At 35.4% G+C, this 13,246-nt stretch overlaps 1 protein-coding gene across 2 annotated transcripts in view; it reads left to right on the top strand.

Annotated features, from left to right (window-relative positions):
• Positions 1-2,872: 2,872 nt before the first annotated feature.
• Positions 2,873-13,246, top strand: part of LOC126709928 (DNA-directed RNA polymerase IV subunit 1) — a 42,336-nt gene continuing 31,962 nt past the window's right edge. The window contains exons 1-2 of one of the 2 annotated variants that reach the window (XM_050410298.1): positions 2,873-3,373; positions 12,227-12,343. In XM_050410298.1, coding sequence (XP_050266255.1) covers positions 12,257-12,343 — 87 coding nt within the window. In that variant the 5' untranslated portion in view covers positions 2,873-3,373; positions 12,227-12,256. Of the gene's footprint in view, positions 3,374-12,101; positions 12,122-12,226; positions 12,344-13,246 lie in introns of those variants that run through there. The other variant, XM_050410299.1, reaches the window with a different exon arrangement.

Genomic DNA, 13,246 nt, shown 5'->3' on the forward strand with positions numbered 1-13,246 from the left:
TAAAATTCTACGATATTAGTATTCAAAAGCTGCACTGTCAAAATTTTGTAAAATCATTCAGATTTAATGCTTAAAAATTTAGGCCCCATTTGTTTGGTTGTGAAAATATTTTTTAGGAGTTTGGTGCGATATATAAAAAATTTCAAGTACACACTACCAAAGTCAGTTGCTTAGCCATCGGAGTTGGCAATATGGTGGTCCGACTTCAATTGCATGACCATTGGCTTTGGTTGTTGGACTACCAGCTTTGGCCATCAGACCGATGACCTAGCCACTAGATAAGAGGAGAGAGCCGCTATGTGTGTGTTTGTAAAATGTTTTTACCAAATTTTTAAAAGTAAAATGTTTTACAACTTGTTACAAAAGATTTTATAGTTAATGGAAAATATTTTTCAGGTTTAATAGAGTTTTACAATGAAACAAATACAGCAAAATGCTGAAACTATTTTTTGTAAAATATTTTACAGCGAAACAAATTGTGCGTTAGTGTATTAGGCTTTTTTTCTCCCTTACAATAATAAGTGGGATGATGGATTTGAAACCAATTTGTCCTATGAATTGTTAGAAATAGTTAGATTCTCAAAGAATTCTAAACATCTTAATTAAGAAAAAAAAAAAAAAAAAGCTTCTTGAAGGCTCTTGGTTATGGATTGAGCTTATCTCCAATACTTTTTAAAAAAGAATCTCCTTTTAATTTAATGAGAGATTGCCACATCACTCATTAATTAAATAAAATATGGGGATTAAAACCCACTACTACTTGTCATTATATATTTACAATGGTGGCTATAAGAATTTTTTTTTAGAGTAGCCACTAAGAAATTTAAATTATACAAAATTTAATAAAGCGATAACTTGAATATTTGCTCCAATTGTGAGTCAAGTCACTAAAGAGAGTAAAATTGTTGTGATTTCAAAGCCAAAAAGAATATAATTGTTATCACCATTAAGGAGAATTGACAATCACAATATTTTTTTTTGGTACCATTTTTTAGGGAAACATGAAATTAGAGATTATTTTTATTGAATAGGTTGAACGAGCTACAAATTTGAATGTTTAGCGATTTTTATCTTTTTGTTTTATAGTAGGCTTTTTGTTGAATAATTAGATCACTTGTTGTTGTATGGTCTTATCTTGTTTTTGTTTGGTTTATGTTTGTTGTTATTTGGACTAATATTTATTATTGTTATTTAAGTTTTTTTTTTTTAAACAAATTTATAAAAGGGATTAAGGATTATGTTTAGGGGGCAAAATTAATTTTGGAGTAATGCTACGTCCACAATACTTTTATAATAAATCTATAAGGATTACGTTTGGATTAGACCCAGTATGAGATTGAGTTTAAGCCCAACAAGCCCAAACAATGAATTTATAGAGTATGAGTGAAAGAACTAGTTCTACTCTAAAAGATGGACCATTAAGTTGCTGAATTAAGTTTATTAAACACAAGTAAAGTAAGAAATTCTCTCCTCGGCACAACCTAAGAAACTTATTTTATAATGTCTTAATGATGGACACAGTTATCAAAACCCACAATGTTATTGCCTAGATTTTATGATTTTTTTTCGATTCCCTTTTTAGGTCACCTTTTCGTGCTATATATTACAATTTTGGTGTTATCCATACCATACACGTGTAGGTTGGATTCTAAGAGCTCCTACTTGTCCCATCTAACACCTCCTAAAACCATTAAATAGTAGCTGTAAGGTTGTTTAGTCACTGTTCAGGTATCACCTCCACATTAATGCGGCAAAAAAATTAGTTGGGAGACATTTAATGTGGAGGTAGCAGCCTTTGAAGATATTTGTTGCCTCCCTCTATTTACCCTTCGTCTAACGTCCAACTCCTAGTTGTGATGTAACTTTGAAGAAGGTCTAGGGTGATATGACACTCTTACTGACCTCGGATCCTTGTTTCTGAGATGGCTTTTCTCCTCGGACGTGTATTGGAATTATCTCGTACTATTTTTATTTCTCTCTTTATGCCATTCCCATTATAACCTCATTTGGCCATCCTCGGATTAGCTAATGTCCTCGGATTGGGCCATAGGCCCAATTCGTACAGCCTTAATAGTACCTCCTGACTAACTGATCCCCACAAATCTTATGCAAAAAATTGTTATTGGTGGATAACAAAATAATATTAGTATTGAGCTCAAATTAGAATTAATAATAGTTTACCACATTAAATTTGTTGTAAAATTATTGTAAAAATGTTGTGAACATTACACTATTCTTATTTTTGTTGAACCCCAACTTTTTGTAATTCTCAAGTAAGGGTCAACATTTTTATTAAGGTGGTTACAATAGGTTAGTTTAACGTATAATTTTTTTTTTGACAAGTGTATATGCAATTTTTTGCAAGTTAGGGTGGTCCTGTGACCACCCTGGCTTGCACATAGAGTCGCTTGTATATATTTAAACAAAATGATATATCTAGTTAAAAAATTACTGGAGCTAAGCTACATCCCTTGATTATATCCTCTCACCCATCATTTTTTGTGCAAACAATTATTAGGTTAGTTCACCTATGGACACACTCAAACCCAAATTCAATTTCACAATATATATATATATATATATATTTTTGAGAAAGTGTCAACTTATGATTGGATTTCAACATTTTCATATTAAACTATTATCATACGTATTAGAAAAGAAAGGAAAAAAAAAAAGGGTGTACGAATTACAAAATGATACTTACGCATACAGTAAATTTGAGCGTGTCTCTCGACTTACTCTTGATAGGTAGGTCATTAAAAACAAACCATATGAAGTATACATAATAATTTCTTCTAAATTTTCAGTAAATAAAATAGCTATCACAAAAAGGCCACCCTCGTAATAAAAACTAAGGAGAGAAAACAATGGCTATCTACAAGTACCATTATATAGCTGAGCTGACACAGACAAACCAAAACCAAATTTATCGGTCTTGAACTCAATAATTTTGTCTTTGTCTTTTGGTTTCAGTTGAACACATACCGGCGGCGTTAAAACTCTCAAAACTTTATATTTAACCCTTTCATCTCTCTCTCTCTCTCTCTCTGTGAAATTCTTTCTTATCTCGTCTTACAGAAACCCGAATATATCGATATCTGTCTCTTTGCGGCTTTGCCCCCAATTTCCGGGCTATTTACAACACTGTCCTTGGCTTTACTCACTTTTTTGTCTTTGTGCATATCTAAAGTCTCACTCAGACCAAAACCAAAACCCCCCTTCTCATAAAATAAAGCAGAGAGTATTTGGGTTTTGGTTTGACACTCTCTCTCACTCTGTTCTCTGTTTTCATAAAAGTGGTCCGGCAGAGCAGAGCAGAGCAAGAGCAAGAGCAGAGTCTCCATTAACAAAGAGCACATACTCCTAAAAAAAGGTATGTAAAACTTTTTCCTTTCTTTTTGTGAGGCTTTGTTCTTGAATTGTTTGTTTCTTTTAATAGTTTTTCTTTGATTAATGTTGCATGTTTATTTTCTGTTTGGTAAGTATTTAGTATCTTTATTTGATATCTGAATGTGGGGTTGGGTTTTTTTTTTTTTTTTTGGTGGTGATTGTGGGTTTTTTTTTTTTTTTTTTTTCCTCATCATCTTTTGGGATTTGCATGTGATAATGGTTTCTGGGTTTATGAGGGATTGGAAAATTGAAGGGTATTTTTTTTTGCAATGTGCATGGGGGTTTTGTGTTCAGTGTGTTGCATGTAATGCTGAGTTTATTCATGAGATTTTTGAAGGGTTAAAGAACTGAGCTTTGGACAATGTGAATAGAAAATTTGTGTTTACTGATCAGTTTAATTATTACTGTCGGTAAATTTGTCCTGCAAATGGGGTTTCCGGTGTGTGTTACCGGTTGTTGTTGCGGTTATGATTGTTGTTTTTGTTTGATTTAGTGAACTTATGAGCTAATCTGTGCTGTGTCTGCTACATGGGTTTATGAATTAATGTGTTCGTTATAGCTAAGTGATTGACGAGTGAAAATGGTAGTTTATGTTTTATGTGGGGAGGGGGGGACTTGTTTTGTTGCTTGTTGGTGATAATAGCTTGTGTGATGTTGCTAGTATCATAAGTTTGTAGACTTAATTTTACCTACATTTCAGTATTTGAGAAGTAGGGGATAATGTATTTCTTCTTATTTGATCAATTGGCGAGTTACTTATAAAAAGAAAAAAATGATCAATCAGTGAGTTGCATTTATGATGTGTCTTTATTGTTAATAATGGTTTGTTGTTGTCTTACTGTTGAGTAAGTTTCATTACCCTGATTTGTGAGCAAATTCGAATTTATGAGTTTGATTGAACATGTGTTCAATTTCTAGATTCGGGCATGTCCACAAGTTTGATTGTCTGTCATGGCAGTACTTGTATGTTGTTCTGTTATTATCTTTACGTTTGTTGTAAGATCATATAGGGGAGACGACAAAATTAGTAAAGGACATGTAATTTAAGTCAGCTCTGCCCAGCATTACACCCTATTGGATCATGACATCAGTACCACTTTCATCACAGAGTGGCCGTATAACATGACATTAAGACACATGCTCATTTCATTTAAAAATTTTTTTTTTTTTTTAAAATTTTTTTAAAAGTTTTAGTAGATGCCTTTCATGCTTGGTTTAATGAAGTGAGTATTCCTATGTTACTCTTTTTCCTATTGACCTTAGTAGTAATAGATGAGATTCCATTAATTTTGTTTTCTGAAGTGATTTATTGGTCTGTAACTCATTAGTTGATGTGGGTTTAACACATTCACACCGAGAAAGGAAAACTAAAGTTTCTTGTTTTGTAGTACTTGTTGGTTTTAGGTTGTTGGTGCCGTAACTAATACCATGTGTTAGCCCCTTTTTTTTTTCTCTTTTGATATGTGGATTTCTCAAAAAATTGTGTAGTTAGGTTCAGTTGATAGCCTAATGGTAATGGCATCATTTGTGGTGTCCCATGTTTGTGGTTTGAATACCACCTCCCCCTCTTGCATATCTACGTATAAAAAATTATTTAATTATATATATAGTTGAAATCACTCCAATAGTGTGTAGTATAGTTTATTGAATAAATTCCTTAGCTTATATATATCACAATTAGGAGAAATTAAGGATGGTGGTTCTAGAAGCTATATCGTTTCTATTACCATAATTGAACAAATTAAACCTGAATTGTTTCCTTTGGATATTGAAAAAACTTGGATATTTGACATCTAGGGCCTAATTAGATGCACTTTTTAAACCTGCTTTCATTTTTTTCTTTTGTTGTTTAAAAGAAATCAATTTGTCTAGGTGTAGGGGTGGCAATTCGTGTTCACGTGTCGAGTTTGTGTCGTGTCGACTCATGAGTATCCGACAATATGGGTCAACACTAACCTGACATGTTTATTAAATGGGTCAAAATTCTTCAACCCTAACATGACCCATTTATTAAATGGGTCAATCATGTTGACCTGTTTATCTAATTTTATCAAAATGAGAAGAAAGAAATTTAGTATTAACCAAATTGAACTATGAAAAACTAAAAAAAAAAATATTTTTAATATAAAATTCAAAACTAACGAGTAACTGTATCACAAATAATCATTCGAAATTAAAGAATATCTCAATATCACATATAATCAATCATAACATGTCAAAGAAAATAAATCACAACTAATAAGTTTATATACTTAGGATTTGAAGGGTATATTGGTATATTGCCATTTCATTAAACGGGTCAGACAGGTCAAATGGGTTTCATGGATTGGATACTAACCCAACCTGTTTATTAAACGGGTTAGTCATGTTAACTCGAATATGATACTAACCTATTAAGCCTCAACCCATAATCTGCTAATTTCGTGTCGGGTTCACAGGTCATGTCCAATTTTGCTACCCCTATATCTAGGTGTAGAGCGTTTGGTTGGGCGTTTTGTGTTTTCTATTTTAAAAATTACTTAAAAAACAGTTTGTAGACCAGTTTTTAGGGAATTCTAAAATGATTTTGGGTGTTTTGAAAACTTTTCCCAAAACCACAATAGTGATTGCTCCTTCAAAATCCATCAACCCAATTTCACTCCTTCGTCTTGGTGATTCTAGCGAAGAACAAAAGAAACAATTTCGGTGAAGAACTAGACAAAAGGCGATTTGTCACCTCCGATGTCTGTTTGGACTCCACTAAGGTGTGATTCAGTGGTTTAGGTTGGTGGATCAGAGCTTTTCTTGATGGGTTTGTTGGTGATGAGTGGCTTTAAATGGTGCAACTTGTGGGCAGTATGGGTTATGGTGGCTTGGAAAGTAACATGGGTGATCAGTGCTAGCTGTAAATGAAGGGTGGTGGTGGATTTAAGGGGATTCAGCTGATTTGAAGGGGTTTTATAGATACACACACACGTATGCCTGTATGTATGTATGTATGTATGTATGTATATACATATTTGTATAAGTAATAGAATTTTATTGTAAATTAAAAGGGCTACTCTATGTTCATGATGGTGAACACAAGGCTTCTTGGAAAAGTACAAGTAAATTAATTGGAAAATCTAAGAGACTAAGGGTGGGAGGCTCATGTTACTTATGAGTACTCTCTCAAGTCTCCCAACGTACTTTTTATCTCTTTTTACTATTCCTAAAGCTGTGGCTGCTAGATTGGAAAGTATTCATAGGAATTTCCTTTGGGGGTCTTCTGAGGGGAGTTTCAAATATCCTTTGGTGGCTTGGGAAAAGATGTGTTTACCCGTTGAGATGGGTGGTTTGGGGATAAGAAATGTGGTGCCTTTTAATCAAGCTTTATTAGGGAAATGGTTGGGGAGATATCGTCATGAAGTTACCCATCTTTGGCGGCGAGTTATCTCCTCTAAATATGGTGAGGGTCAAGGGGGGTGGAGTACTAATGTTTGCAGGAGGACTCATGGGTGTGGCCTTTGGAGAAGCATTAATGAAGGGTGGGAGAGCTTTTCTAAGCATCTGACTTTTGTAGTGGGGGAAGGCACTCGTATCCGCTTTTGGCATGATAGGTGGATTGTTGACAATACTCTAAAAGATCTCTATCTTGAGCTCTATGTGTGTTCATTGGTCAAGGATGCTTGTATCTTTGAGGTTTTGTGGATTCCAGAAGGGGGTACTGTTAGAGTGTGGAATTTAAGGTTTTATAGAGCTTTTGAAGATTGGGAGTTGGCTGCATCTTATTATCTACTTCAGCTTATCCAAACTCGTATTCCTCGGGGTGATAGGAGAGATACTCTTTACTGGCGGGCGGCGGCTTAAAGGTGATGATAAGTTTGACACCCAATCTTACTACCATGAGATTCGGGGTGCTTTGAATTCTTTGTTTCCTTGGAAGGGTGTTTGGAAACCAAAGATTCCTAAGCGCGTGGCGTTCTTTTTGTGGACAGCACATGGTCGGATCCTCACTTTGGATAATTTAATAATTATTCTTTGTTTCCTTAGAAGGGTGTTTGGAAACCAAAGATTCTTAAGCGTGTGGCGTTCTTTTTGTGGACAGCTACATATGGTCAGATCCTCACTTTGGATAATCTAATGATTAAGGGTTGCCCTTTGGCTAATAGGTGTTGCATGTGTTGCTATAATGGGGAGTCGGTTGATCACCTTCTTCTTCATTGTCCTGTTACCCATTCCCTATGGACTTTTATGCTATAGGCCTTTGGTATTCATTGAGTTATGCCAGGATCGGTGGTGGGTTTGTTATCTTGTTGGCATCAGTGGCTTGGGAAGCATTATTCAGACATTTGGAACTTGGTTCCAGGGTGCTTAATGTGGATTGTGTGGTTGGAATGATATTGTCGATTTTTGAGGACAAAGAGAAGACGTTGGATGAGTTAAAGGTTTTATGCCATCGTAGTCTTTTGGAGTGATCTCGTTGTTGGGGTTTTACGGATTGTTCTTCTCTCTCTGAGTTTTTTTCCTCACTTAGCTTAGTTCCCTAACTACCCTCTGTTTGTTGTGTTGTTTGTTTCTTTTATTTCTTGTTGTTTATCATCATGAACTTCTTGTTTTTTCATTTTTCTCTCATTTATAATAGCTTTCTGATTACCTATCAAAAAAAAAAAAAAAAAAAAAAAAGAAAATCTAAGGGAAAGGTGGAAATCAGAAATTGAAGTACAATTAGTAAAACCCCATGTCCTAGACCAATCAAACAAGGGATGGAACAACAAAGTCTTCAATTGATCAATAGGTCTCTCAATTTCCTCAAAAGTGTGATTGTTTCTTTATTTCCACATTAACCATCACATAAGCCAACACCAAATTCCATACATTCGAAGAATGTTTCCCAAACCAGTTGCGCCAACCAAAGAGAAGGGATGCTACCTTGTTCGGCAACACCCAATGAATCCCAAAGATCATAAATAATTTACTCCATAAAGCATGAGCCTCACAATGGATCAAAAAAGATTCATCGTTTCTCCATTGCACTGACATAAACAACTCCAATTGACTGGCAATAATTCCCTCTTGTTGAGGTTGTCAATTGTGAGAATCTTACCCCATGCAATTGACCACAAAAAGAATGATACCCCATAGGGACCTTGGCATGCCAAATATTCTTCCATAAAAATGAGTGAGTATTAGTTCCACAGATGGCATTATAAAAAGAGCAAACATTGAAATTACCATGCCCGGTTAACTTCTGCAACTTATCATCCCCCTCTGCAACTTATCATCCCCCACCCCCCAGGCAATTTTGTATAAATATGATCTAAGAATGAGCACACTGCCTACATCTCCCAATCATGAATATCCCAATGAAAACACAAATTATAGCTTCTTAATGTCCCCTGTGATGGGGGGTCTAACACATTAGAGGCTAAAGCACCCTTATTTGCTGAGCAATCAAATAGATCAAGGTATATATCCTTTATAGGAAGATGGTCACTCCAAGTATCATACCAAAACCGTATTTTATTGCACTCCCCAAGCACAAAAACCACACATGGGAAAAAATTATCCTAACCCGCTCTAATGCTCTGCCCCAACCCACACCCGTGCGTACCTCTACTGACCCTTGTACACCATGCCCCTTTATCCTCACCATATTTGGCTACAATGACCTATCGCCACAAATGAGTGGCTTCATACCAAGACCGCCATAAGAATTTTCCAAGTAATGCTTGATCAAAGCTCCTTATCCTTGTAATCCCAAACTACCAAACTCAATGGGAGAGCATACCTTATCCCTTGTCACCAATGGGTAGTTGAATTTATCCTCCGAAGCTCCCCACAAGAAGTTCCTTAGGTATTTTTTCGAATCTATCAACCTCAAACTTGGAAATAGTAAATAAAGATAGATAATATGTTGGTAGGCTTGATAATTTACTCTTTAAAAGGGTAAGTTGGCCTCCCATAGACAAGTATAACCTTTTCCAGCCAGCTAATTTTCACTCCATCTTCTCTAATATAGGGTTCAATGTAGACTTTGCCTTGTAATGAGCCGCCAACGGCATCCCCAAGTAGGTCATTGGCAAGCTCTCTACTTTGCAGCATAAAATCTCAGTTAATGCATCCAAGTTGCCCACCTCTTCTACGGGGACTTTTCAGTCTTGTTCACATTAATTTTCAATCCCGTAATAGCTTCAAAACAAACTAACACCATTCTAATGTACAACAATTGCTCCCTAGATGCATCGCAGAATAAAATTGTGTAATCAGCAAAAAGATGTGAGACACTCAGCCCTGCAGGTGCTTTCACACCTGCTCAAAATTCTCAAATAAAACCTTCCTCCTCAGTTTTCTTGAGTATTCTACTCAGCACCTCCATAACCGATGAAAAAGGAGAGGTGAAAAGGGGTCTCCTTGCCTTGGGCCACGGGAACTACTGAAGAATTTGGCTGGAGTCCCATTTACTAAATCTGAAAATTTAACAATAGAGATACAAGCTTTAGTCCATCGTCTCTATCTCTCCGCAAATCCCATCCTCTCCATCAAGTAAAACAAGGATTTCCAATTTGTGCGGTCATAAGCCTTTTTCTATGTCAAGCTTGCACAACACACCTGGAATACTACTCTTCACTATACTGTCTAAGCATTCATTGGCAATTAGAACTGAATTCAGAATCTGCTGGCCTCCTACAAATACATTCTTGGAAGTAGAGACTAATTTATCTAGAACAAGGCTGTTATGTACTTTGGGTGGTAATGGGCTTTTGTGAGTTAGCAGCGGCAGATTTTGTGGTTGGTGGAGTTTGGGGATTTGATGATGATGCAACCTTGTTGGATTTGGTTCTATGAGTGAGGTTTGGTTGTAGCTTGTGAGTTTCTGTGCTGCAACTTTTAGTATGGAAGCTGAGCTTTCTTTTAATTATAGACGATCTTTACAGTTTAAAGAGCACTGATTCGTGTCCAAAGGAAAAGAAATGGAGATATAAGAAGAAAGAGAGGATTCGTAAGCTTGATTGTATGAAATGGCATCTTTCCTGGAAAAAGTTGCATAAATTAACTATACTTTCCCACCAGTAAAGATTAGAGGTATAAGATTTGGAGGACAATTGAGAATAGTCTATTTTCATGTTGATGAGTGAGGAGACTAGTTGGTGTGCATTTGACTGGCAGTTCAGGTCTTTTAGGTAGATTCCAATCTTATTATCACTCATGTGTTTTGCATCTGGGGATAAGAAGTCAGTTTGTGCTCGGTCTCACCTGAATGTTTCATGCAAATAATATGATGGTTTTGTTATTTGGTGGTATGAATTGGTGTCAAACAATTGGTTCAAGGGTCCTATGATCAGTCCTAAGTGTGTGTGTGGGGTTTTTTTTTGTTTTATCCACCACCAATGGCACTTGTGCTTTTGTTGTTGGCAGCATTGGAGTGGAAGATTGAGGGGAGTGGGGACCTTTCTGGCCATGGCATCCTGCCATCAAGGCTTGCCCATGGCTTCTCCACCAGTCAAAGGGCTTGGTCAAACAGAGAGCTTAAAAAATATGATTTTTGTTTTTATGGTTTTCTAAAAATGTTTTTTGAGATGCATCTTTCTAAAGATTTTTCTTACTTTGAGAACGACTTAAGCAATTTTTTGTTTCAACTCAAGAACAGTTTTTATAAAGTTTTTGAAACACTTATAAAAAAATCAAATCAATCAGGCCCTTAATTTATTGTTGGTATCTGCTTGCTAGTGTCACCCTTTCACCCTTTTAGTGCCTTTGGTGGAATGGTGAATGATAAACCTATAGGTATCTTAATAACTAATTTTCCTCCATGTGATACAAGAAAATCTTTGCCAATTATCTTTCCTTTCCTCTTAAAATGTTATATAACACTGAGAAGATGTTGGAAGAGTTAAAAGTTCTATGCCAACATAGTCTTTTTGATTAGTCTCGGTGCTGGGGTTTTACAGAGTGTTCCTCTCTTTCAGAGTTTATGTCTTCTCTAAGAATAGACTCTTGATTTCAGAAACTGAAGATGTTTACCTATGGAAAAAAATTCTTTGGAAGATTAAAACTAAACTTTGAGATAGATTTTTAGGAGGTATATGTAACTTATTTATTCAGTTTCTATATCATGGTCACACTAACAGAAGATCTTTGGTGATATGGTTTAACATTTTCTTGCTGAGGGAGACCTAAGCAATGTGATTCCAATAAATGGTGAAGAGGACCTTAATTAGAAAACCACGAAGTTTCTTATGATAAAAAATTTGGTAATCTTTGCAATTTTTGAAATGGGTTTACATCTTACACATTAGTCTAATTTATTTATTTATTTATTTTTTAACTAATATGTTTGGAAGGTTTACTGTATGTTTACTAACAAGCATGTTTTCTTCTTCGCCTCTAAACCTTTTTGGCTGTAAAGTTACTGAAGTAGTGGTATGAGCTTTTGAGAGACGTGAAATTAGGCCTATAGTGCTACCTACAAGAGACTACCAACTATGATAGCAAACATCTTTAGGCAAGCATATCTGAGAGGTTTTGGTTGAAGGTGGCTTTTAGATATTTATAAAAAGATCTCAGAAGTAATTTCATGACTCCTATTGATTTCCAATTGAATTCTTAGCATTTTCTTGAGTCGTCTAAGATTAATTGATCAGTGGTTTAATTTACTATGGGTGTGTACTTGGGCATGCCATGCAAGTAAACATTGTTGGTAAAGGAGAGGCATGGTGGGTGTTTCTTGTTATGCCATCCGTATTTTACTCTTAGCAGGCTTTCTAAACAGGTCAAGTTTTATTCAGATTGTTTTACAACTATCTTAATTTCTGTACATGGTGAATTTTTACGGTTGTTTGATCTTCCTTGTTCTAATGCTTTTGGTTTGCTATAGGTTGCTTTATTTGTCTCCATACCAAGCCCCATGGACAATGAATTGTATGAAGAGCAACAAGTCCCATCTGGTCTTCTCACTGGCATAAGTTTTAATATTTCAACTCAGACAGATACAGTAAGCACTTCTTCATGATTAATGCTATGTTGGTTGTTGATTTTCTGAGAACTAGGAAATATCCATTCTCATTTCTTTTTTTTTGGGGGTGATCCTTTGGTATACCAATATGTTCATTTTTATTTTAAATGAATTTACTACTCATACATATAATATAAAGAAAACTCGTTCATTCTTTGTAGTCTGTGGATTGGATGCATCACTCATTCAAGTAGATTGAATGCCTTGCAAATTAGTAGCTGTTGGTACTAAAAAAAATAAAATGGTGACTTATCTCCATTTTCATCTGGTAGTGGGTTGGGTTAATTAATTAACCTGCCCAGCCCACATTTACCAGGAGAACATTTGGGTATAGGATAAATCTGAGGAATCAAAGATGAGTAAGGTTCAGATTTTAGTGAATTTATTAACTTGATGACACTTCATATAATTTTGATAGAACACGCAAATATATGTTTACTTAGGTGTATTTGGTTGGAATGAAATAAATGGACATTTTAGCTTACTGGAGATTGTGGCTGCATTCTTGTTATTAATTTTCTTTTAATAAGTAAACTGAAAAAAAAAAAAAGAAGCTTGCTGGAAATTGGGTCCACATCAACGTGTGCTTTTGATCACATAACCCTTTTAATAGTCACATGACCTATTTAATCACTAACATATGGTCACGTGACTTGTTTGTGTGATGTGATTAAAAAGAAAACTTGGATAGTGGTGCAGACACCAGATGCACGCCACCAATTACATGATTGGACAATAGAGGCCCTCTACCCATTGGGCTTGAGTTCGATTGGTTTATTAGACCTTATTGATTACAAGTTGAATTATTCTTGTAATTGATTACAAATTTTTTCCTGATATGATATGGATCCATAGTTGACCCCAAATTTTTTGGAACTAAGG

This window comes from Quercus robur, chromosome 12, assembly GCF_932294415.1.
Source record: "Quercus robur chromosome 12, dhQueRobu3.1, whole genome shotgun sequence".
NCBI lineage: Eukaryota > Viridiplantae > Streptophyta > Magnoliopsida > Fagales > Fagaceae > Quercus > Quercus robur.